This window comes from Accipiter gentilis, chromosome 22 (genome assembly GCF_929443795.1).
Source record: "Accipiter gentilis chromosome 22, bAccGen1.1, whole genome shotgun sequence".
Lineage (NCBI taxonomy): Eukaryota > Metazoa > Chordata > Aves > Accipitriformes > Accipitridae > Astur > Astur gentilis.
The window spans coordinates 18,412,897-18,437,084 of record NC_064901.1 but is presented as its reverse complement, the minus strand read 5'-3'; the positions used below and the strand labels follow the sequence as shown (position 1 = coordinate 18,437,084).

The following is a 24,188-nucleotide window of genomic DNA, read 5'->3' as shown; positions in this document are numbered from 1 at the left end:
TTGCTGCTCACTAGCAAATATGCGTATGCTCACAAGCACCCCTGCCCTGAATCCCTTGACTATCAGCATAGGCTCTACTCCCATGTAATATTCCTGCCTGGACCCTGGACCTCCTGCTCACCAGCTTGTCCAGTTTGAAGTTTGCTAGCAAATTACACACCCCCATGCTGATGCATGTTATCACTCTAGCCCCCTCTCTGCCCCCCACCCTCCATGCCAGTAGCTTGCACACAGGCCCTGTGAGCGGTGCTTCCCTGCTCCAGGTGCTGATGCCGAGACCCTCATTTGCTTCACCTAAGCCACTGCAGTAGCCGGCACCTGCAACACAGGCCCTGGGACCCACGGTCCCCTTTCCAGCTGCTGACAGCGATGCTCACACTGCTCCAGTTCCCCTAGTAGCTGGGACGTAGTCCCTGTGACACATAGTCCTGCTCTAATGGCTGGCATTTAGACTCCTACTTCATGCTCCCGTGCTCCTTAGGTCCATGGCCATGCCAGCTACCAACACCGAGACTCTCACTGGCTTTGTTTGCTGGCCCCACTGATGTGATGGCCCTATCACCTGGGGTCTTCTGACTCCATTGCTGGCCCCAAATTCGCTCCAGCTGCTGGCATCTAGTCCTTACAGCACTCACACATGGGGTAGAGAGCGTGGTTACATGGAAAGATCATCAAGAAAGGATTTAATAAGAAAATAGGACAGACTGTGGTCATCAGGCACAGGGCTCAGTCAGGCAAGCATACTGATCTGCTGCTGCTTACATGGGACCAGCCCCTTTTATACCCCCTTCTTCTTCCTGACCCCCTCACTTTAAGCATTCCTTAATAAGTTTTGCATAGCCCTGCAGGCCCCCCTAAAACATGCCGAATCGTCCTGTTCCTCCTATTTTGCCCGTCTTGTTGGTTATGAAGTCCAGGTTAGCCCTCTCCAAAGTTATGCTTCAGTTCCTTAATGGTCTGTCCAGTAGTGACTGGAGAGTTTGTCACTATCTTTGTTATCCTTGTCTATTACATTTGTGTCCATGTGTTTTGTTTATGACTTTCTCTGTTACTCTTTGAATGGAAAAGCTCCTTGATCTGATAATCCTAATGAAGCAGATGCTGTGATATGCCACATACCCTTAGAAATATGGGCAAGGGTAGCCAAATTCTGCCGAATGGGAATGTTACTGATTCTTCAGCCAGAAGTTAGCATCTTGTCTCAGTTGAAATATGATCTGAAAATGAAAGTCTTAGGATTTTTAATCTCTTTTCTGGGCAGTTTGGTAAAGTGGTGCTAGCTATGAAATATATTTTACTATTGATTTTTATATCAGTTTTATTGCATTTATCTATCCATTGGAGAAGCAAATGACCTCATACTGGAGGAGGTTTCACAGCAGTGAAACACTGAAATCATATGCATCTCTCTCTCTACTAGCTAGTTTTCTATGTGAACGGCAAAACCATTAATACTTGTAACATTTCTTTTGAAAAGCCAGGGCTGTGCTAAGGGGTTGGCAGCCTGCCTACTGGAACCTTTTGATCCATCATGTACTTCCTAGCAAACCTTACCAGGTGTCCTTTCAGCTGGTCTATGGCAAGGCTTTTATGTGCTGAGAACATGATCACAATGTGGGGCAGCTGTGTCTCCAAAAAAGGAGCAGGAAAAGCAGAAGGAATGACTGTTCCGATCTTGTTCATGGGTAGTCTGGCTGTGATGGTCCAACTTTTGCAGCCACAGTGGGACTAGCGCAAGCTTTGGAAGCCCCTAGAGGCTGACACTGATGTGGTGGTAACAGTACTTGGCTCTGCATTACGATGAGCAGAAGGTGGCTCATCACTCTGTGTGTGGCGTGAACAGAAAATAAAGCATTTAGCCTTTGGTGGTGTGGCTTACTGACCAGACAGGTCAGATCTAAGTATTGCTTGGGTGAGGTCTGCTTGCAGGCTATGTGTTAGACTTTGCTTTGCTTTTGACCTGTAATTCTGATGCCTAATGCTCCTATTAATGTCATTGTGTCAAAGAGCCTTGATCATGCCTTTCCGTCAGATTTATGCTGAGGACAGTAAAAACTTGGGGTGGGGGAGATCCTCAAGAATTCATACAGTCTAAGTATAAAATAAGAGATAGCAGGCAGGGAAGCACAATTAAACACTACTGCTTGGCGTCAGCACTATGCTTGGCATATCACCATCTGGAGGAAGATCTAACAAGTGAATGCTGGGCACTTAACACTGTGTCTGATGAATTAGAAAGACAAATACTATGAAGATCCTTGTTCGCAGGGAGTTATTAAAGCTGCAAGATCCACAAGTAATGCAGAGCGTTTATAGGGAGGCATATTATTCATGGACTGTTTTGTTTCTTTTGGTCTTTTCAGGTGTTCCAGGACCTTGGCACTTCTGTGTTGTCAGGTGCATTTAGAGGATACAACATCTGCCTCTTTGCATATGGACAGACAGGTTCAGGAAAAACTTACACAATGATGGGAACACCTGTGAGTTACACCATTTGTTTTACTCTTAGGGTTGAGGGTGGGATGTCCAGCAGAAACATCGCTTTATTTTTAAACTATGATTATGGCGCTTGTTCAGCAGAATGCTTGTACATATTTTATTTGGTATTTATATATATCAAATGAGAGTCAAGCATTTACCTTTAGATAAATAATGTAGCATCAGCTAAAAGTACTAGAAAATATGGTGTAGTTTAAATATTTATTTTAGATAACCTTCATCTTACTATGTATGAATGTTATCGCTATGTTAGAGGACCAAAAAACCCCAACTATATCGCTGAATGGTTCTCGTTTTTAGAAATGTATAGCTCAAGATAATACAAAGTATTCATTCTCATGGAATTTTTTGGCAGTCTGAGCTACTGAAATTAAATTACTTTCACAAAAAAACAAATTACTTTCACAAAAAACCTGGATACAATGCACAGGAATACTTTTGTAACAGGCTTTAGTATCTACTTCAGACATTTACCTGTTGCAGAAGTTATCCTTTGGCCTGTGGAAACTAATATTTGCTTTACTTCCAGTTTTGAAATGTATTTGAATAGTGTCTGCAGTTACATTTTAAGATTCTTGTCTACCAGGAACCACTTAAAGTGTATTTTAATCTTGGTACTCAGATCGATGGGGTCAGTTGACGATTTCCTGTGTTCTGCTGCAACACAAGGCAATTTGATCTCTATCCATAAATATTCTTGGCTGTTAGTGAAACATACCCCTAAAAAAGAAAAAAAATATTTAACAGTTTGTGCGCATGGGCCATTATTTCCTACACCCATGGGATTCAATTTTTAAGGTGAAATAAGGGTAAAAATTGTTCAAACCCCAAAGACAAGAAGACGACTATTTTGGCATGGTTTGTGCTTTTGACAAGAGTTTGGATTTTTAAAAGTTTATTTTCCCCAGAGACATCAGCAATTGAATGTTGTTAAATCATTACCTGATTCTCCATTCATTTGATGCAAAATCAAGCTTAACTCCATGAAAGCCTGAAGAATTGTTAAAATTGGGGTTAATAGGTGACAAACTAGGATATTTGTATTACGTTATTTTGAAAATATCTTAGTAGTTCAGAATGGCCACATCTTGAAATTATCCTCATTTCCAAGGAAATGTCCAGGTGTAGTGTTTCTAAGAGATTTCTGGCTTATAAAGTGATTTCTTTCTCTGTGGAATCCTGCTTTGATCTTATCTTTAATGACATGTATTCACTGTGAAACAGTGTTCAAAACTAGGTGGAAACAAGTGTTTGGTATAAACTGAACTGTTGTCCACAGTGGTCCACCTGATGAACTTGACTTTCTTCCCCCAACACCATTTCAAGTCTGCCTTCTAAAAGCCTTTCATGCTATTCAGCAAGCAGATTCCACCAAAGCCTTAGAGTCTTTCTCGGGGTGTGTTGGCACTGCAATCACTGAAGTGCGAGCAATCATGTCATAGGAACAGTTCATCGCGCAAAAACACACCATTACGTCAGTGCTGTGTAGACCATTTGGGCAAAGTCTAAATCAGCTAGTTTGGGTACTGCTAGCAGCCCATATCGTGTTCTGTCTGAGAGACCAGATTTACAAATCTAGAACATAAAGCTGTTCCAAGCCTGTTCTGTAGTGCCATAGCATGAAGAAATAAAAGTAGAGTAATGAAAAACCAAAATATTCATTACTAGTCAAGCTAGTTTCAGTGTTGGCCTGGCTTCATCTAGACTGCAACACCTCTGACATAGGCATGTCCAGTGTCTTTACATCAGACAGTTCTTTGATTTAACTCAAGCCTCTAACTTCTCATTGATGCTGTATAAGTTGCTCTAAAATGACTTTTGCTATAAGTAGCATTTGCACTGAAGCTAAGACAGCTGACATTACACAGCACATGAGTCCCTGCAGTGTTTCACGTGCTGATGCTTCAGCTAGAGTAGTAGAGCATTGCCATGCTGTTCTGAACTACACTCCAGGGCAGTTTGTGTTGTAATCCACCATACAGTTATTATTTTAATACTGCACTATGATTCTGTCCTTTTCTTATAACTTGGCCTTTATTTAAAAATAAGTTTTGCAAGAGTAATAGCAAGTATATTGTTTAAATTTTTTTTCTGTTTATTATTTGAAGGCATCCATTGGGCTGACACCTCGTATATGTGAGGTACTTATTTTTTATTTCACTTGCATTTGTTCAAGTAGTTAGATTTTCTTGATGGATTTAAAATTTGCATAAACTTCTGGTTTGTGCAGGGCCTCTTTTCAAGGAAGGATGATTACTCAGACCAGACAGCATCTTGCAGAGTAAAGGTCAGGTAAGTGTGTCACTGGTTTGGGCAATGCTATGAATGCTTTCAGCAACATGTTCCTGTAATCAAACAAAGTAAAGACTAGTTTATTTTGTTTCTGTTTTCTCAGATGATATCATTTTGCAACAAGGGAGAGAACACAGAGGAAGAATGAGAAAGTGTTGATTTTAGTTTTCCTTCTCACTATAGTTCTTGGGATGCTGTCTGTTCACTTTTGTATAGACAGCTGAAATAGGAGTGCATTAAAAATTTACTTCCTGTTTGTTTAACTCTTAAATTTGAGCCATAATCCTATGTTCCATTCTTATTAATTGTTCCCATCGATCTAATGAAGCATTATGTTTGGAAAACTGGGGATTTGAAATCCCTGGTGTTAAAAAAGCATATTTTATGACTTTTCAAATAAAATACTGAATGCCTCTTGCTTCTTAGAAATTTGCTACTATGAGTTCTTTCTACGTGCACTGCATGGGAAGGGGCAGTAACAGAGATAATGGAAGTAATGAATTGATTAAATTTATTATGAAAGATCTATGTAAGATTCAGGTAGCTACATTGTCTAAATATATGCTTTCTCTTTTTTTTTTTTTAATTGTGTATATTTAACATTCTTTTTTTTCTTTTCAGTTTTCTTGAAATCTATAATGAGCGTGTCCGAGATTTGTTAAAACAATCAGACCGAAAGAAACCTTACACACTTCGAGTCCGAGAACACCCTGAAACAGGACCATATGTACAAGGTGAGCGTGGGCGTCACAACTAGCATCAGAATTTCAAGTAAATGTGCATCAGATCTTGTGTGTATCTTTGTGTATGTTCCTTGCGTGATCCTAGTTGCTTCTACTCTTCAAGAGTTACTTTCCTCAAATATTTTGCTTGTTAATATGAACATGTATCATACACTGAAAGCTTTGTCTCTGTTATTCCACTGGGTGAATATCCTGCACTTTTCTGTTTGCCTTTCCAGGCATAGGTTGTGTGTGAGCCATAGAGTTTTACTTTCTTTTGTTTTAAAGAAATTTTAATCAAGAAATCCACCAACATCAGCTCTAAATGGGTTCTCCAGATCAGCCTAAGGTCCCTCCATACCTGTTTCGGTCCTTGGCAGCAGTATATATATAAAATAATAATAATAATAAAAAAGTAGATAAACTCAACTGTTTGATGTTGCAGGCCAGGCCATGTGAAGCAATTAAAATCTGTATTACCTGAGTGAGAACCCAACAAGCTTCATTTTCCTTCATTAAACGGAAAAAAACACAGGATGGGTAATGTAGGTGCGTTATATGATTAAAAACATCATACACTTTTTAATTCACACTTGGAACAGCAGTCCTTCAGATGGCTTTATGTTTTCTAGTGAATCATAGCTTTCAAATCAGGTGACACAGCAGACTAAAAAAACCCCACAGGTATTTTTTCCATTTCAGTTTTTGTACTTCCAGTTCATTTTCACTTTTCATTGGTGCCTTCACTTTAAGGTCTTACACAGCTTTAAATTGGAGTTTGGCCATTGGTACTTTGTAAATTGATTAGCTCCCGATGTAAAGTTTGCCTGCTATATTGCCATTTATCTGACCAAAAACTGACAAAAGGCATGTGTATCTGTCATCATTTAAGCCCAGCTGTCAGCTAAGCACCACACAGCCACTCACTCACTACCCCCCATCCCCATCCCCACTGGGATGGGGAGGAGAATCAGAAGACAAAGGTAAAAAAAATCATGGGTTGAGATAAGGACAGTTTAACAGGACAACATGAGGGGAGAAGAAATTGCTAATAAAAGAATATATATAAATCGAGTGATGCACAATGCAATTGCTCACCACCAGAACCCGATGCTCAGCCTGTTCCCAAGCCACGATCCCTCCTCCCAGCCCCCTGCCAGCTCCCCCAGTATATATACTGAGCAGGACATCATATGGTTTCGAATATCTCCTTGGCTAGTTAGGGTCAGCTATCCTGGCTGTGTCCCCTCCTAGCTTCTTGTGAAAATTAACCCTGTCCTAGTCAAATGCAGGACATTATCCACCCCTTATTCTATACCATCTACATCATTCCCAGATCCTACACTTTCCAGTTAATCACCACCACTTTCCTGTCTTTGATAGATAGTTATATATATATATACACACACGTATACACACACACAGAGCTATCATTTCCTTAGTCTGTGGGCCATCCCTCTAATGTGTCCATTGAGTTCATTTAATCCATGACTTTAGGGCTCCATCTGTCCTAACAGTCTTTCAGGGCAGGAGAGATGGAGTGTGTGGTGTGTGATGTTGGATTTTTGCGTGCTGCATCCAGAGCTCGTGACTGGTGTATTTGGTGCAGCCCATGTCCACGGTCTGCAGGTTGAAGATGATCTTGAGGAAGTTGCTGGGTGCCAATTGCTGAAGCCAGTTCAAGTTCCATCACCACTGCACTTTGCTTGGTTTCATCAAAGTCCATCCTTCATTGATTTGGGTGATTCTTACTGTAATATCATTGATATGGCATATAGCAACTGCAGCAGTGATGACACACAGTGGCAGGATTATTTAGTGATTGACATTATACAATTTAATACCCTGGCTATTCTCACCCAAAATCAAATCCCCTTGAGGTACACATCAAAATTCCCCATCCTTCTGCATCACTCACCAGGTGCACCCAGGTCCTTGAGCAAAAGCAATCCCACAAATGGGTTTACCTTTGCCTGAGGCAGGAGTAACCCAGACTGTCTTCCCTAACATATTTTTTATGTGCACTACAGGGACTTTATCCTCTTCTACAGTATGTAAAAGTTCAAGTGCTTGCCTTGGCGGGTTGGTGGGAGCGTGATATAGTCAATTTGACAGACCTCCTTATGTTTATATTTCAGCCATCGCCCTCGATACCACAGGGACTTTAACCGCTTGGCTTGCTTAATTGCAGCACGTTTCACATGCATGTATAAGTTGTGCAATAGTGTCCATGGTCAAGTCCACCCCTCGATCACAAGCCCATCTATATGTTGCATCTGTCCCTTGATGGCCTGAGGTGTCATGGGCCCACCAAGCCATAGATAATTCACCCTTATGTTGCAAGTCTAAATCCACCTGAGCTACTTCAATCTTAGCAGCCTGATCCACCTGCTGCTTGTTTTGATGTTCTTCAGTGACCTGACTCAGGTACATGGGCATCTAAGTGATGTACTTTTACAACCAGCTTCTCTAGCCAGGCAGCAATATCTTGCCACAGTGGGGCAGCCCAAGTGGGTTTGCCTTTGCGCTGCCAGTTGCTCTGCTCCCATTGCTGCAGTTACCCCCCCCAGGGCATTTGTCACCATCCATGAATCAGTATAGAGATAGAGCACTGGCCATTTTCCTCTATCAGCAATGTCTAAAGCTAGCTGGATGGCTTTCGTTTCCACAAACTGGCTCGATTCACCTTCTCCTTCAGCAGTTTCTGCGACTTGAGATATAGGACTCCTTACAGCAGCTGCTCATTCCCAGTTAGACTCACTTCAGCTTCCAATACAGTTAGCTGCTGGGATCACCCTGTCACTCCAAAAATACAGATGGGTTCTGCCCCATTATAGCTTGATGGCACCAGGGTACACTGTGTACCGGTGTCCACTAAAGCCTTATACTCCTGTGGGTCTGATGTGCCAACCCATCGAATCCACATAGTCCAATAAACCCGGTTGTCCCCTTCTTCCACCTGGCTGGAGGCAGGGCCCCTCTAATCCTGGTCATAGTATTTGTTACTCGCTTTTTGTAAACATGAATCAGAAATCCCTTCAAGAGGATCAGAAGTGAGATCAGCCATTCCACTCTGTCTGGGGAACTGCCCACTGGAAACTGGAGCAGGATTTTTCCAGGAAGAATCCCCTTTTGTGATTGTTTTTCCTTGCAACTCACGTACCCGTGACGGATTGAGGCAGGTTTTCCATCCCACTTCCTCATGTCCTCTCATGGTCATGCAGGTAAAACCACAGGTTAACCCCATTGTGTGTACCTTCTGTATCTTCTCTCTTGAGCAGAGGAACACTTACTCCTAATAGCTGCAATATGGGCCTGTACAGTTGGGGAGTAGGGCATATCCTCTCCAAATTGCTGCAACTCCCAGGGCAGTTTCTCCACAGCCAAGATGCAGGCCTGTAAGGAGGAAGAGAGACTTCCTTCATATTGCTGGAGTTGGCCAGCCATTTCATCCACTGTTTGTCCCTCACCTTCTTTCCAGGTCATTACTGCCAAGGAGTTGGCATATGATGGTGGTGCGCTTTGTAGAAACTTCCACCACATGGGTTGTGTGCATTGGACTTCATCTGGTTCTGTGGGTAACTGCTCGTTATCCATATCGTTATAAATAATCTCCAGCATGGCTAATTCCCTCAGGTATTGGATACCTCTCTCTATGGTAGTCCACTTGCCTTGGTGACATGTAACTTCTTCCTTGAAGGGGTACATTTCCTTCATGTCTGACAGAAGTCACCTCCAGAAGCTGAGGGCTTGTGTCTTTCTTCCAGTCACCTCGTCAATGCCCCCTTCCCTAGACAGGGATCCCAGCTGCTTGTCTCCTACCCCCTTAATTCCAAACTACTGGCCCTGTTATCCCAGCATCGGAGCAGCCAGGTAACAATGTGCTCGTCTGGATAGCAGCTGAAATCCTTTCACACATCTCACAGCTCACTCAGGGACTGGGATCAGACGATTATCTCTGGTTCTGCCTCTTCGTCCTGTCCTCATGATGACCCTGGTTTACCTTCATTTCTCGTTAAGCAAACTGATTTTTTTTTTGTCTTTCTTCTTCTGTGTAGGGGCAACTGATACCAGCACGGCTTGGTTCTCTGGTTCAGCTGCAGTGCCTGTCGCCAGGGCTGGGGTAGCTGCAGTGCTTGTCACGAGGGCTGGAATAGTCGCAGTGCCTGTTGGTCTGTTTTCCCTCCCTTTCCCCTGAGGGTGCTGCTTAATATCAAGCAGTGTTTGGTAGATACTGGCCAGGGCCCAGCACAGCGCAGTAAGTTGTGCCTTTTTGGAATAGCCACAGTGTTTTCCTTTCAAATATTATAGCACTTCGTCAGGGTCTTGTAAATGTTTGGGAGTGAAGTTCCAAAGCATTGGAGGTGAGAAGTTCTCTAGATACCTGCCCATTTTCTCCCACATGCCATGCCACCCATGACTGTCAAGCCTTGGGGCAGATTTCTGGATAGTATTCTTAAAAAATTTTTGTGTAACCCTAAACAAGACCTGAGACATATTCAGAAGATATAGCAATAAGAGCATGCTGGCTTCAACATCCCAAGCTTATTCAAAATTCTCAAAAGCTGTTGTAATTAGCTTGAAGGAGAAGGGGGAGGTGAAAGAGCAGGAGAAAGTATCGCCCCGCCTCTTCCCCATAGATTGGGTGCAGTTACTAATAAATTTCGATCGAAGGCACCCAAGGTGTGGTCATGGCAACAATGCTGCATACAAACACCAGCTTAACCTCACGACCAGTGATACATCATAAGACGACGTTACCCATTACAGCAAAATGGTAGTCCTGATCCCTCTCCCAAAAGTGATAAACATCACCACAGGGAATACATAGTGCATATAAGGATTTACATAACACCACCATGTGAACAAATGAACCAACATTGTGACCAGTGACTATTTAACTAATATAAGAAATGCATATAACAATTTTGTTTCGACATGCTCTGGTCAGATCTGTCATTATCTCAACCCTGTGAGACCCACGTTAGGCTCCAAAAAGGACTATCAAATATCCCCTTGTCTACTTCGGGTCAGCTATCCTAGCTGTGTCCCCTCCCAGCTTTTTGTGAAAATGAACTCTATCCTAGCTGAACCCTGGACACTCTCAAAATCAGTGCACTAGTGCAAAATCATACAGAGTAGCTTTACAGTGGAGAACTGAAGGAAGAGCCTTTTCCAAACTGATGCAAGTTCCAAAATTAATGAGTTTGCTTAGAAAGTAAAGGCATATATTTTCTTTTCAGTGCGCCTTTTATCTAGTGGGCAGAATTCCAAAGTTGCCTCTGGTATCACTGACTCTGCAACTGCTTGGCTGGCCACCAAGTGGGTAGTAACACCTAGGGAGTAAGCATTTAGTACGCAAAACGCATATCACAGAATTTTATTGGTCCTGTCACATCAGATCAAATACTGATTTATTCTGGCTTTTAAATGGAGTTCTCTCTGTTTGTTTTGTGAATTCCTTTTGTTATCTCTGGTTCACTTTTCTCTCTCTCTTTGTCTTTATCACAGCATTACATGTCAGATTGTTATCCTCACTATAGAGATTAAGGCAAGGTGTGATAATAGATGGGGTGACTTGACTGTGTGACTGAATGGAGCCTGGAATTCCCAGCTCTCATTCGCTCAGCACCTGCAGGATCCATCATAGCACATCTAACAACCAATGGTTGTTACCAATTCCTCCTCTCAAAATTTGAAATAAACACTTGGAAAGTGTGGAACTTGCGTGGTCCTATACACAAGGGACTATCTGGCATTATGCTTACTTCAGCTGTGCTTTCCCAGCACATCAGCATCCTGTTTAAAGAGAGTTGGAAAATAGATGAATTGATGGTCTCATTAGTATGGCAAACTTACCATTCTTTGAAAAGCAGATTCATAGACATTTGGCCTTTATTGAGGTCTTTCCAAGATTTTCTTTCTACCTGCTTGTTATCGAAGAACTTAATTGTTAGTGGAGTACAGATACTAATTATTTTCTTTTAGCAGCTGCTCATTCACCACACAAGAAAAGGCCTTTAAACTGCTTCCTTCCTTGGCAATTTCCATCCCTTTTCTCAGGCCTTATATCTCCAGTGATTCCTTGGCTGCATATAATGGAGTTTCCTTGTTTTAAAAGAAAATGAAGTTATAGCTTCTGCCAATGGGCTGGCTTGCCTTTTGTCACTATTTTGTCTTCATCTAGAACCTTCCAGGCCAAATCTGTCACTTCTTTTCCAGTTCTGCTTTTTTTGGTTAGTGGTTTCTTTTTTTTTTTTTTTAAACTTAATTTTACCCCTTTTTTATAAGGATTTTATACTTAGACACAACTAAAAATTGAATGGAACAATTCTATGCTAGAGTTCTGAAATATCCCATAAAAGTTCCCAGTTGATTAGGTTTTGAAAATAACAGGAAAGGATAGTGGAAAAAGATTAACGTAAAATATTATTTGCCAGCTTTGGCCATATTTGTAAATTCAGTGTGAATACTTTATTTTAGAAGGTTCTCTCCCTCTGTTTCTGATGACAGCCTCCAGATATCATTTTATTATGCCTGTAAGAAAAATTTAACTTTCATGATAAATGTGATTTGCATTTTTAGAAAAACTGATCATGTGCATGAAAAATGAAGTAATTTCTCTGCTGAAGGCATCATAGGGTGTAATTAGATGCTGTTGTGAGACCACGTGAACAGAAGTGATTTCATGCTGATGAGTCAGTGGCTTAGGGCAACAGTCAGATGATATAGTTCTTTATTTAGTTATGTGTGTATATAAATATATATTAATAAATAAATATGTTTATGTACAGTTTACGCAATTAAGAACTGTAGCAGTTTGCTTTACTTGAGACAACCCTGCTGTCTTTTAGGGAGAGGGACTAATAAAGAAGGTGTGATTACATAGCTCCTTTTGGAACTGCACTCATTAGCTCACATCAAAAATAAGCAGTAGTGAGAAAGTCCAGAGGTCTTTTGAATGCAGGTGAGGAGTACAGTCAGCTTCATTTTAATAACATCAAATTCAAGAAAATGAAGCGGTTCTTAACACTGGTACAAAATGCCCTTCTCACCTGCAGTAACATGTTGTTGCAATCAAGAATTGCTGATCTCTGTAAGGAGTGCCTGCTGGGTGCTGAAGTAGTCTTTGGCAGTTTTATACGTAGTGTCTCTCTGTGCCGGATCAGAATGCAACAATATTGTTTCTGATAGCTGGATGGCTGAGATCAGAATTATCAGCAAGCTTACTAGAAGGGAAGCTTGTTTTGTATTCTCCTTCTGGGCAATTTTCTGTATGGGAGAAGTAAAAACGGTGAACATCGGCAAAGCCCACAAATTTCCCATTGTTTCCCACAGATCCTGTATGTTAAGGACTAGCATCTGTATTTGCATCATACTTCCTGCAAGCTATCAGCAATTTTAAGGTCTGCTGATTTTGATCAGAGGCTCCCTGGTGTACCAGTAGTTTGTCAGTTGTATGGTTGGTGTTGATATCCAGAGTACAGTTAGCAGTGGATGAAGAACAGACAGAGAGGAAAATTGGAAAACTTAACCCCTTTAAGGATGCTTAGGTGCTCTGGACAATGCATTTTCCATTTGCAAGTCCAGTCAGGAAGTCCTAGCTCTGAACACTAGGTATTTTGAATAGTTTCCAGCCCATCATTTTTCCATGTAAAGGCTGTGAGATTGTAGCCTTTAAAATGCTAAAAGTGTTTCAGTGCTTTGGGTTGGAATTGTTTCAAACTTCTCCCTCACAGATGGTTGCACTGTTAAGGAATCGGCCTCTCTTAAATCAGGAAATGATGCAATCTATTTTGTTACCCTGAGAGATTTCTGAGGGAGATCCTTTCTTACTCCAAGGCAGATTTCTAGATGAGCAAGTTTTTTTGATCTTTCTATGGGACTTGAAAATGACCTTTCTTTTTGTAGCAGCCAACAGAACACTTTGTCTTTTCTTTTCAAACGACATTTACAATATTTCATTTACCTTATTGAAAAACTAAATGTTTTGAACTCTGTGCTAGAATCACTATTCTAGTAGTAATGCAAATGTAGGTAGGTAAGACTTTCTTCCATGCCTCTATTTTATAACTGGATTTTTATTCAGTTACATAAGACCCTGAAAAAGGGTCTGGGAAAACAATATATGATCTTTTCCATATTCTAATCTTTGAAGATCCCAGTGCTGTTGGAAAAATAATGGGCCCCTTTCTCAAATGGAAAATGTGATGACTTCTGGAATTAATGTATTGTAAAGGGACACTAGAGAGCGGAAGAAATGCTTTTGTTTGAAAATCAGCCTCTATTTTGTGTGTGTGCAAGTGCGCATGCATGCACATTACAGTTAGGGGGTTTTTAAAAGTGTGGGTGATCCAAAAATCTTTTTTTTTTTTTCTTTATGTGTATCAGTTGTTAAAGGACTAAAACAAATTCCCATCTTTGGCTTAGATTTTGCTTTCATTTGAAATTAAGCAAGCTGTTATGATGTAAGTATAGTCTCTCTCTAACAATGTCTGAAGGAACTTACTTCAGCCTTGTTGAATTTTATATTCATCTTGACTTACATTCTAATAGTAGATAAATTACTTGATCCAAATAATCACATTTTTCAGTACTCTGCCTTCATCCACACTTTCGTGGCCTGCAATAAAACAAACCAAACCTAAATAAGTGTGTGTGTGTGTGTGTGAAGTAGCCCTGGATTCCAGCCGTGAGATAAAACATTCTGCAATGGAGTGTTTTACTAGATACTGTATGACGAAGACTTGCTTCTCAATTGAGGTGTTTTTTTTAAGAGTCACTGCAGTACAACTGATAACTAATCATCACCACAAAATGCAGATGAGGCATATTAAACTGGATTTATGTGAAATACAAGCCTGTTGAAGTTGATTTTGTGTGTCTGCTGGAATTTGCATTTTGCAAGGTGCTGGCAGGTCCACTACAGCACAGCAGTACACTGCCCTCCACTGGGGGCCTGTTAGTCACAACCACCACTCCGACACAGCAGGCTCTGCAATGCAGTATTTCTTTTATTTGTTTTCAGTGGGCTTTTTCCCCCTTAAAAATAAAATCAGATTAAAAAAACCCAAAACCTGAAAGCAGAAGATATGAAAAGGCCAGACGTTTCATATCATTATTTGGGTACCCTCTAGGGAGAAAAGAGCATGAAGACAGTGTTGCAGGCTGAAGCCTTGTTCAGTAAATGATAAATATTCGCAGGGGTTGGTTCCTAATTCTGTTAGTTGCATGAACAGAGCCATTATCCAGAAGCAATGGCAAAAAGCTTCTTTACAGGATCTGTACCCCATTAGTAGCAGTGACATAGCTGAAAATTTCTTACGGAGTTTCAGTTATACTGTTTTTTAAATACCGTTGTTCTGCAGACAAATTTGAAAAAGGTCTGTACTCTGAAGGTACAAGGCATTTTTTAAACTGATGTCACTGCATCTGAAGGATGGGCTGCAATTTTTTATTTTATTTTTTAAAAAATAAAATAGTTACTGTAGTTGAGAGACCACTTGTAGAACACACTGGCATCGCAGCAGAACATCCTTATGCTTCTGATGTTGGGTAAATTGTTGGGTAGACTGACTGAAACTTCCTGAGAAAAATATGTGTTTAACTCTTTTTAAATCTTTGGCAGGATTGACTCAACATTTAGTTACAGACTACAAGCAAGTTGTAGAACTTCTAGAAGAAGGAATAGCTAAAAGGTATTTTATAAAACAAACCAGCTCCATCTTTAACACTTTTTTCACCATGTGTTGATTTCATTGATGTTTATTTTACTGACAGTGTTGCCAATGCTTTGTTGTGACAGGATATCAGATTTGCTGATCCTGTACATGACGTACACATAAGATGTTACCTATCCTCATATTATCCACAGCAAGAGCTACAAGCACTCGTGAAGTTGTTTCTTCAAAACTGATCCCATGCTGACTTATCCACAAAATTCAACCATCTGGGATAAAAAAATGCATGCCAGGGAAACGTTTTGCTGTAAACAGACTTCCATTTTTCTCCTCCACTTGCTCATGACACTTTAGACTGTATAGCTTTCAACTCACTTGTTAGTGTAACTTAGTGATTTAAAACTGCTGAAAAGATAGTGTATTTTTATTTAATTTCTAAAAATATTTGTTTTATAATTACTTGCTTTAATTTTTATAAGTATTGTTTAAAGTTCTTAGTCCAAATCATGCACGTTTGCTATGAGAGAACTGTGGGAATTGGCACACTAGTGAAGCCAATGATTTTGGCTCTCAGTAGTCAAGACACTTTTTTACTTTTTTGACAGGGAGCCTTGCATACCAATGCAACTGCCATTACAGTGATAGAAAAGAGTTATATTTGAAAGGATCCTCCACATACAAATCACAGTTCCAAAATTGGTATTAAGTCTTATCATAGGAGAGGTTGAGATTTTAGAATATCAGTGATGCTGGGAAGTAAATAAAAACTAAGCTGCATTATCACATAAACATAGAATATACAGCAGGATTAAGTTTTGATGCTTCTGCTTGTAGTGATCAATAGATGCAACTCTATGGTAAGAGGAGAATTTTTCAGAATAACAACAAAATTCCAGTCTGTCTACTAGTGTAATCCTACAGTTGTCTCATTGCTAAGGAAGTAGAAGATGTAGAGAAAACTAAATCAGAGGTTCATTACTTTGTGTGTAAGTTCTTGTGATGCTGAAGTTTTAAATTTTGTCACTTGCATGAAACTAAGCAACTTCTTTTTCTGAGTAACTGTTTAAAAAATTTATTTGGAATATACAGGAAACTCCTGTTTACCTATAGTCTTTATTTTTATGAAATATTCTGCAGAGCATTTATTAGCACATTATAAATGCAAACAAACTAATTTAAAACATCTGCAGTCTGGGAAGTTATGTCAAATGGTCATCAGCAGGATTTTAGGGATAAAGGTGGGGAACAGGTTGCAGTTGCCCCATACAGCTGAAGGCAGGAGAGGAGCAGATGGGGCATGATGGTTCCAGGTCTGACTATACAGGAAAGATAAGAGAGGAAGCTCCTCTTGAACACGGGTGGTGCCTTTCATGGGGGAGAGGGCAGCTGCTGTACTAATGACAAGCAGAGTTTACTGGAGGCATTTTTTTTCTATCAGTTTTTTTATCAAGCCATCTCCAGCCCTGCTCTGGTTGCACCTGTCCATTATAAAATAAACAAAGATGATTTTCAGCATGCAATCATTGTTTTTGTTGTAACTCTCAGTGCTATTATTTTTTTATCTTAATGCTTTGCAAGACTCAGTCTCAAATGCTTAAGAATAAAATTTTTGAAATGCAGGAAATACAAATTTCCAAAAGCATAGCTCTTGTGCTGTGTAACCAACGAATCTAGATAATGTTATTACAACAGCTAAAAATATTAAAATGTACACCACGTGCCACAGTGAAATAGAATATATGAAAAACTAACACATACGTTCTCCCATAAAAATGCTCACACGGGTTGTGAGTAGTTGAGATGTGAACTTGCCCTCCAGTTACCCTGTGTATTGTTGGAGGTGAGAAGCAAGTACTAACACTTCCTCCTCCAAATCCTGGGGCACTTTCTATTTCTCTTTTGCTTTATTAACTTAAGTGCTGTTCCTTTATATTCTCTGCCTACTGTAGAGCTGTTTGCTGTCTTCTGCCCCTTACCTATCTGTTTGTCTTCCTCCTCCAACGTCTGGAGACTAGTTCACGTTCTCCTGCTTCCTCAGCTTAGGCTCACTTATAACCATGATGGACTAGACTGCCTGTAGCTTTTGGTGCCCGCTGACTTGGCTATGGAGGTGTAGGACGCAGTGAGCAATAGAGAGGAGAGTCCTGGCTTTGCCCTCCTGCGGCAGGCGCTCGGCGTCGTCCGCACAGCTGCGGCTCTCTAGTGCAACTGGTCTCTGCAGTACTCTGACAGCTGGGCTCATAACAAAAACGTGGTTCCACAGTCGTCGTCTCCACTGCTAAAATTGCCTGATGTTGTTGAGGGTAAGCTTGGCAAAACTGATGGTAAAGGCTGCGCATGTAGCCAATATTCAAGGCAAGCTACAAGAGTGACAAAGGAAGAGACCTGTGACCTGGCTTCTGCCCTAGGCAAAACTCTGCTTTCTTTGGGTTTGTCTAATCGGAACAACAACATAGAAAGTAGAATTTCCAAAAGTTTATGTAACAGAGACAGTGGGAGAGTGCCGCTGCTCCTTGTCTTCCTGTGCCTGGCACCTGCTAGCCCGAGTGCAGTGGGTCAGAGGGCTAGAGCTGGATGACTAGTCTGTGCATGTGGTAAAGCCAAGAAAGTGCTACGCTAGTGAATTACAGTATTCATTTAGTATTCATATGGGTAGATTGGCTAATCTCATTGGAATCCTCTAACAGCGTAAAACTACTGTGTCAGCACTGTGACAGAAGGGAGCCCCAGAAGTGGACCCTTTGAAGTGCCAAGAAATAAAAATGGGGACCATATAGAGAAAATGTACTCGGGCCAGTACATTCAGTGGTGTTGGGGATGAGCTCTACGATGCTGTTGCTGGTTGTAGTTCTCTGCTGTGTTCTACCCTTATGCAACAACTGATACCTGTGCTGTAAGGCTGCTTTAAGATATTTCTTCAGAGTGCTGCTGGTGGACAAGAACACCTCTAACTGATCCTTGGTTTCCACCCTTCCAGGTCCTCTGCCAAACACACTGTGATCAGATCCAAGAACACAGCCTACCGTATTCTCCAAGTTTCATATTCCTTCATCTTCATTTATCTGCTGTATTTGGTTGGGTTTTTTTTGCTTTCCCTGAATACAGGGAAATAAGCCTTTGTAATTGAATGGTTTGTTCTTCTTTCTAGAATCACAGCAGCTACACATATTCACAATGCCAGCAGCAGATCCCATGCTATCTTCACCATCCACTATACTCAGGTTAGCTAAAAATAATCCAGCTTCCTTTTCACTCTCAAGAAGCATTGTTCAATGTGTTGTGCATTGTTTACTTGTCACTGTTTTGTGCTGTTTGTAATACTCTTGGTGGAAGCTGTTACTTATTTCCTTTGAATCACACTGCAGATGTGTTACGGTTCCTACACTGCCTGACGTGTTGAGTGTTTATTGAGTGTGTTCTTGTTCCTTTATGCAATCTTATAGTCAGAAGTGATGCCAAACACTCACTGTAAAAAGAAATGTTTAAAGTCTTCATCAGCCCTTTGAAATGCAATACCCTTTCTAGGATGCTGTGAAAATTGTGTGTGAATATGTTTGAAGTTACGTTTTGTTACACTTGTTTAGGATCCTTAATCGAAGTATAACATTAGTTTAACACTTACCAAAATTTTGTATCTGTCCAGCTTTTCAGATGTGCTCATCTCTTTAGCATTTGGCACCCAGTACTCTCCCAGAGACAATGCACCCTTTCTCTGGAGGAATTATATCCTTCCCTGGCAGGAAAGTTGTTTAGTGATCCAATAGACCTTTTCTATCTCACACTTCTAACATCCTGTAATCACAGAACATTTGGGGGTATTTTTCAGTAGTTTCACAAAAGACCTTTGGAATACGTTAGTGGAAAATAACTCTGCAAGATCTACAAGGAAGCCTTTCACAGTCACTAGGCAGTAAAGGTTTTTTTTCAAGAGGAAGTAGGCATAAGAGGGTAGTTTCTCTGATGGGTGAGAAAGCTGTTGAGTTAATGGTTTGAACATAGTCAGTGGGTCAAAGTCACAAAGAAAGGCAGTGAGACAGTCATATGTACAACTCAGTTTCAATAAGAGAGCACATCTATTTTATTTTCATCAATTAAGAGGAATAATCTTCCTTATTTATATTTTTCTCTTCAGGCTATATTAGAAAACAATCTCCCTTCTGAAATTGCAAGCAAGATCAATTTAGTGGACCTTGCAGGCAGGTAATAATATACTGAGGGGCAAAAAGGTAATTTTCTCTAAAGATGCTGGTAGTACTGCCTTAAAAGATGAAATTTAGTATTTTCAAACTTCATTAAACTAACAATAAGCCTGACTTTTTTATACGATAACAAGGAATACTGAGCTAATATTGTCTCTGTCATCTGTTCTTCTGTATTGGGTATTGGATTTCACTGGGGAAGGGAATTCCTGGGTCCTCAGATCCAATACTGTTCTGTTGCATACATTTAAGGTAATTCCATTCAACCCTGTATTCTTATTAAGTGGCTTTTCCAGTAGCTATTGTTGGAATTACCAAATCTGAGCTTAAAAAGAAAGAGAAAAAAAGGAATGTATTCTTAACGGCTGCCTAGCATGGGTGGAAGAAAATAGTCGTATCTCACTGCTTATGTTGTTCATGTTCCAAAAGTTCCTAAGTCTCTGATCTTAACTATGCATTTCAGTGAGGAACATGTGGTTATGCTGGATATGACAGAGAACAGAAAGATGGAAGTTGTGCTGAAGATGTATAGAACAGTTGGAGAAGAGGACATTTTTCTTTCTCAAGAACATAAATCACCATGCATGTCTGAGCAGAGAAAGTAGTGTTGAGGGGATATACAGACTTTTGCACTGAGCCTGTCTACCCTTGTTGTGAAATGTATGTTTAGGTTTGTTTTTTTTTAATTCAGAACCACTATGACTGGGTTGCGCAGTTCAGGCTTGAGTTTATGTTTTGATGGGTCTTTAACGGTAGTTTGCACCAATGGCCTTTGCTCATGGTTGTTTCAAAGCATATGGTTTTTTAATTGCAGTTTGCAACTTCTGTTTTCTTTTATGTCAGGAAAATATATAATGTTTTCATATTTATTGTATGTTAATAATTAAGCATTTTTGTTTGGTTTGCAATGTCTTTTCCATGCTTTTGTGTTACAGTGAAAGAGCTGATCCCAGTTACTGTAAAGATCGAATTACCGAAGGTGCCAATATTAACAAGTCGTTAGTTACACTTGGAATTGTCATCTCCACTTTAGGTGAGCACAATAGTTCTTTATATTGAAGGGTAGTGATAAAAACATAGGACTCACTTACCATGTGCTGTGTCTTATGTTTATCTATATTTACAACAAAAAACTGAACAGAACAGCTATGTGGCATCTTCATAAATTGTAATGATAGCTAAGAAAATTAAATATCCATGACAGAAAAAGATAAACCCTTTCCTGAGCTCTGTGGTATTTCTCCTTCAGCACAAAATTCACAGATGTTCAGCAGCTGCCAGAGCATAAACACCATAACTAGTGAAGGGGAGAGCAGTCATGCGGACAGTCCTTCCACAGGCAGCATCAGTGGGACCAGGCGACCAGCTTATATCCCGTACCGTGACTCCATCCTCACCTGGCTTCTGAAGGACAGTCTGGGGGGCAACTCCAAGACCATTATGATTGCTAGTAAGTTTGGTTTCTATTCATTGTTAACATTTTGCACTACATTACCCCCTTAAAAATACATCTCTACTGCAGTGAGAAGACAGCTATATCACTTAGAATCTGTCCTTGTAAAGATTTTCAGAAATACTTCATAGGATGCTCAAGAAAATTGAAAGGCATGCTGATTGTGCATGAAGTTAAGCTTAAGAGTCTTTCCAAGATCATAGCTTTGATTTAAAGTGGTTTATTCGGTTATGAATACAATCTTGAGAAGACATTCTCTGTGAGCTTGATGAAATATCCCTAAGGATATTGTTGATTTTGGTTTTTAAAGAAGCAAGGCTAAAAAAATCCACCTTTTGAAAACTGATGGGTTAAACTGATTACTGTTTAAAATAGTGTTTCTTTTCTATTTGTTTTCTGTCTGTAGCTATCTCTCCTGCCAGCTCCAGCTACAATGAGACCATGAGTACTTTGAGATATGCTTCAAATGCCAAAAATATTATTAACAAGCCCAGAGTGAATGAGGTGAGGCCTTTAGTTCTGCTTTTTATTCTTGTTCCATTTTGTTGCATGTATTATTTAAGGTTTATTCAGTATATCAGCTCTTTGAATAAAATTCATACCTCTTTTTCCCATGTTAATGAGAGCTAAATAGGAGCCTGGATATTACAGAAATAATTTCCTTGATCCCCTGCAGCTTAAACCATTTAGAATTTCACACCTATTTTACATTCTTCATCTCTGTCCATTGAGTTTCAATCCTCCTTCTCTTTGAACTTTTATGACATGTATGTTTACCCTATGTCTTTATCCTAAATATTGGCAGAGTTAAAGATCTGTTAGGATTATATGTTACTATTTAACCTGTTACTGTAAGTGCATAACCCTTGCAACCCTTCCTTTTGGCATGTTAAATGAACTCTGCTAAGGCTGCAAAATCAAGAATTCAGAAGTTAATATGCCAGGCCTAAGGTAGTCTAGGTAGTCTCAATTTGTCTTCTTTTCAGTACACAAAATTATGAAACCTTTAAATACATGGGAACAATTTTTGCCATAGAACCCCAGCTTCATACATTGCACAAAATACGCCTGTTCCAGGTATGAACTCTGACCGTATGGCAGATTCATCTGTTTGATTGTGCAGGGGTCCTTCATAGGCTGCACAAGTTAAAAGGTGGCAGGGTATTAAGGGGAGACTCTGGTGCTGCCTTGGAGGACTGCCAACTCTGCAACTCTGTTGCTGCCCCTGCTACATCATTCTTGTTCAATGCTAGTCCAGATGCTTAAAGCAAACTTTCAATGTGTGCTTGTTCCTCATTTTCCACCCTTACCCCCAGCCCATATTTATCAAATGGGAAAAACGTAAACTCTCTCAATCAAAGACGTGCTGTTAAAACAGACTGATTAGCAGTTGTGGAGGTTTTAGATGCTACAGTGATGAGAACCAGCATAGAAATATCCATGGGGAAATGCATAATTCTGTCTTTCTTCATAGAAAAATTCAAATAGCATGTAATAATCAAGATCTATGATCACATATTCTAGAAATATAGAACTCTTGAGTTGCTGCTCTTTAACTGAGCATTCTTCCCCTGGCATTCTGCATGAGGCTGCTATCCTACAGTGATCATGTAACTAAAGGACTGAATCACAGTGTATCCATTGAAGGGGACTGAATTTAGGTTTCAGAAAAAGTCTTGATTCCAGCATTTCCTAATCTTTAAGCAGTTGACTTTATAACTTTAGTAGTGTTCTTTTGTGATTTGGCCTGGGTATATCAAGATTTTATCTGTGGATAAAAGGGTAGAATTGTAGAGATGTACTTAATTTATTTGCTTTCCTAATGATACTCTCTTAAATCTTGGGCAGAAGGAAACCCTTGTAATCCAAGGTTTCCCAAATTTAATTTACGTCCGTATTACCAGTACCTATAACTAGTTTTTAGACATCACTAGTAGCAGCAATAGTGTGTTTGGTTTTGGCAGCAGCATTTTTCAGCTCTGTGACAGGTCACAGGCAAGTAAACACAGTCCTCCTGGGTTAGCCTCTTGTTACATACAGACTCTCAGTCTCCCAACTTGTGTGCCCATCACTCTCTTGCACAGCCCGTGCTAGATCCTTAACTCCATCCCTTCAGCTAGCTGCCTTCTTCCCCTCACTGCAAATTGACCTGAGCCAAAGTGTCACTGGCAGCCCAGAAAACGTTGACCCTTGACTCAAGAGTTTCCCTGAACTGTCTACAAAAAGCTGGTTTCCAGAAACTGCCTGTGCAGTGGTGCTTACTCTGAAAGTGAGATAAATGCGTCCACACAAGCAGGTTGGAAATGCTTTGTGTATCAGCTGCAAGGGCTTTTAATACCATGGTTGGTGACATTCTGACTTAGTGTCCTCTAGCCTGATTTTCTTCTCTGCATGACAGAAATAAGAGCATTTTTCTGACCTGATTGGACTATTTTGAAGGTAAATCTGTAAAAGTAGTGATGTATCCAGCTATTGTCATGATAGGAACAAATACTATGGTAGGTCTGTGTTCAGAAAAGAGATGGAACAAAGTTTATGGGAAAAGAGAACCTATCAAAGATGGGAACCACCTGCCCCTAGGCAGTACATCCCAGGGGCCTGGCAGAGTGGAGCAAAGAATACTGCTGTGAGTGTGCCTGTGCTCCTTTCCTCCTGGCTCTTGGAACAGCTCTGAATTGATTTCTTTAGCTAGAAGTTTTTAAAGAATGATTTTTCCAACATCTGTGTCTCAATGTTTCAGGATGCAAATGTAAAACTGATCAGAGAACTGCGAGAAGAAATTGATAGGTTGAAAACTATGCTGATGAGCTTTGAACTGGTACGTAGGAACTCTTCCCAGCTGGAGCTCTAATGGTGCTTTGGGTATCTACGGTAGCTTACTTTCATCTTAGCTGTTTATTGTTCCATGTTTATTGTAACTGGAGGGAAATTAAACTGTTCTCTGAGTGATTTCACAATGATTATAAGGCTAATTGCATTTCTGTCATTTCTACTTTTTCTGGCATTAAATTCATAATCCTGAAGTATAAGCAGTTGTATAATGATTAGAAAGGATTTCCTTGCCTGTCTTTCATGGAGTTGGATAGTTTTGTTGTCCAAAAATATAATGAAATAGAAAAATTTTATTTGTAGGGATATGGCAGCACCAAGACAGTACAAAATAATAATCACTGATGTAATTTCCCTGCAAGACTTGTTACAATCCTCTATCCCCAAAACGTAAACTGGTATAGCTCAACAGTATTTTGGAGGTTTCATCCTGCCTGCACATTCTGTCCCCCAAAAGAGGTTGTGAACATCTGTGAGCCCTCACAATACAGCTGACACTCTTTGTGGTTTTCTC

The 24,188-nt window shown here is 40.2% G+C and overlaps 1 protein-coding gene across 1 annotated transcript in view; it reads left to right on the top strand.

Moving 5' to 3' along the window:
- Positions 1 to 24,188, top strand: part of STARD9 (StAR related lipid transfer domain containing 9) — a 121,112-nt gene that overhangs the window by 53,321 nt on the left and 43,603 nt on the right. Inside the window, exons 4-14 of the mRNA XM_049825920.1 lie at positions 2,364 to 2,480; positions 4,608 to 4,640; positions 4,730 to 4,791; positions 5,413 to 5,525; positions 15,142 to 15,211; positions 18,342 to 18,414; positions 19,326 to 19,393; positions 20,328 to 20,425; positions 20,642 to 20,842; positions 21,252 to 21,349; positions 23,586 to 23,663. Coding sequence (XP_049681877.1) covers positions 2,364 to 2,480; positions 4,608 to 4,640; positions 4,730 to 4,791; positions 5,413 to 5,525; positions 15,142 to 15,211; positions 18,342 to 18,414; positions 19,326 to 19,393; positions 20,328 to 20,425; positions 20,642 to 20,842; positions 21,252 to 21,349; positions 23,586 to 23,663 — 1,011 coding nt within the window. The remainder of the gene's footprint in view (positions 1 to 2,363; positions 2,481 to 4,607; positions 4,641 to 4,729; positions 4,792 to 5,412; positions 5,526 to 15,141; positions 15,212 to 18,341; positions 18,415 to 19,325; positions 19,394 to 20,327; positions 20,426 to 20,641; positions 20,843 to 21,251; positions 21,350 to 23,585; positions 23,664 to 24,188) is intronic.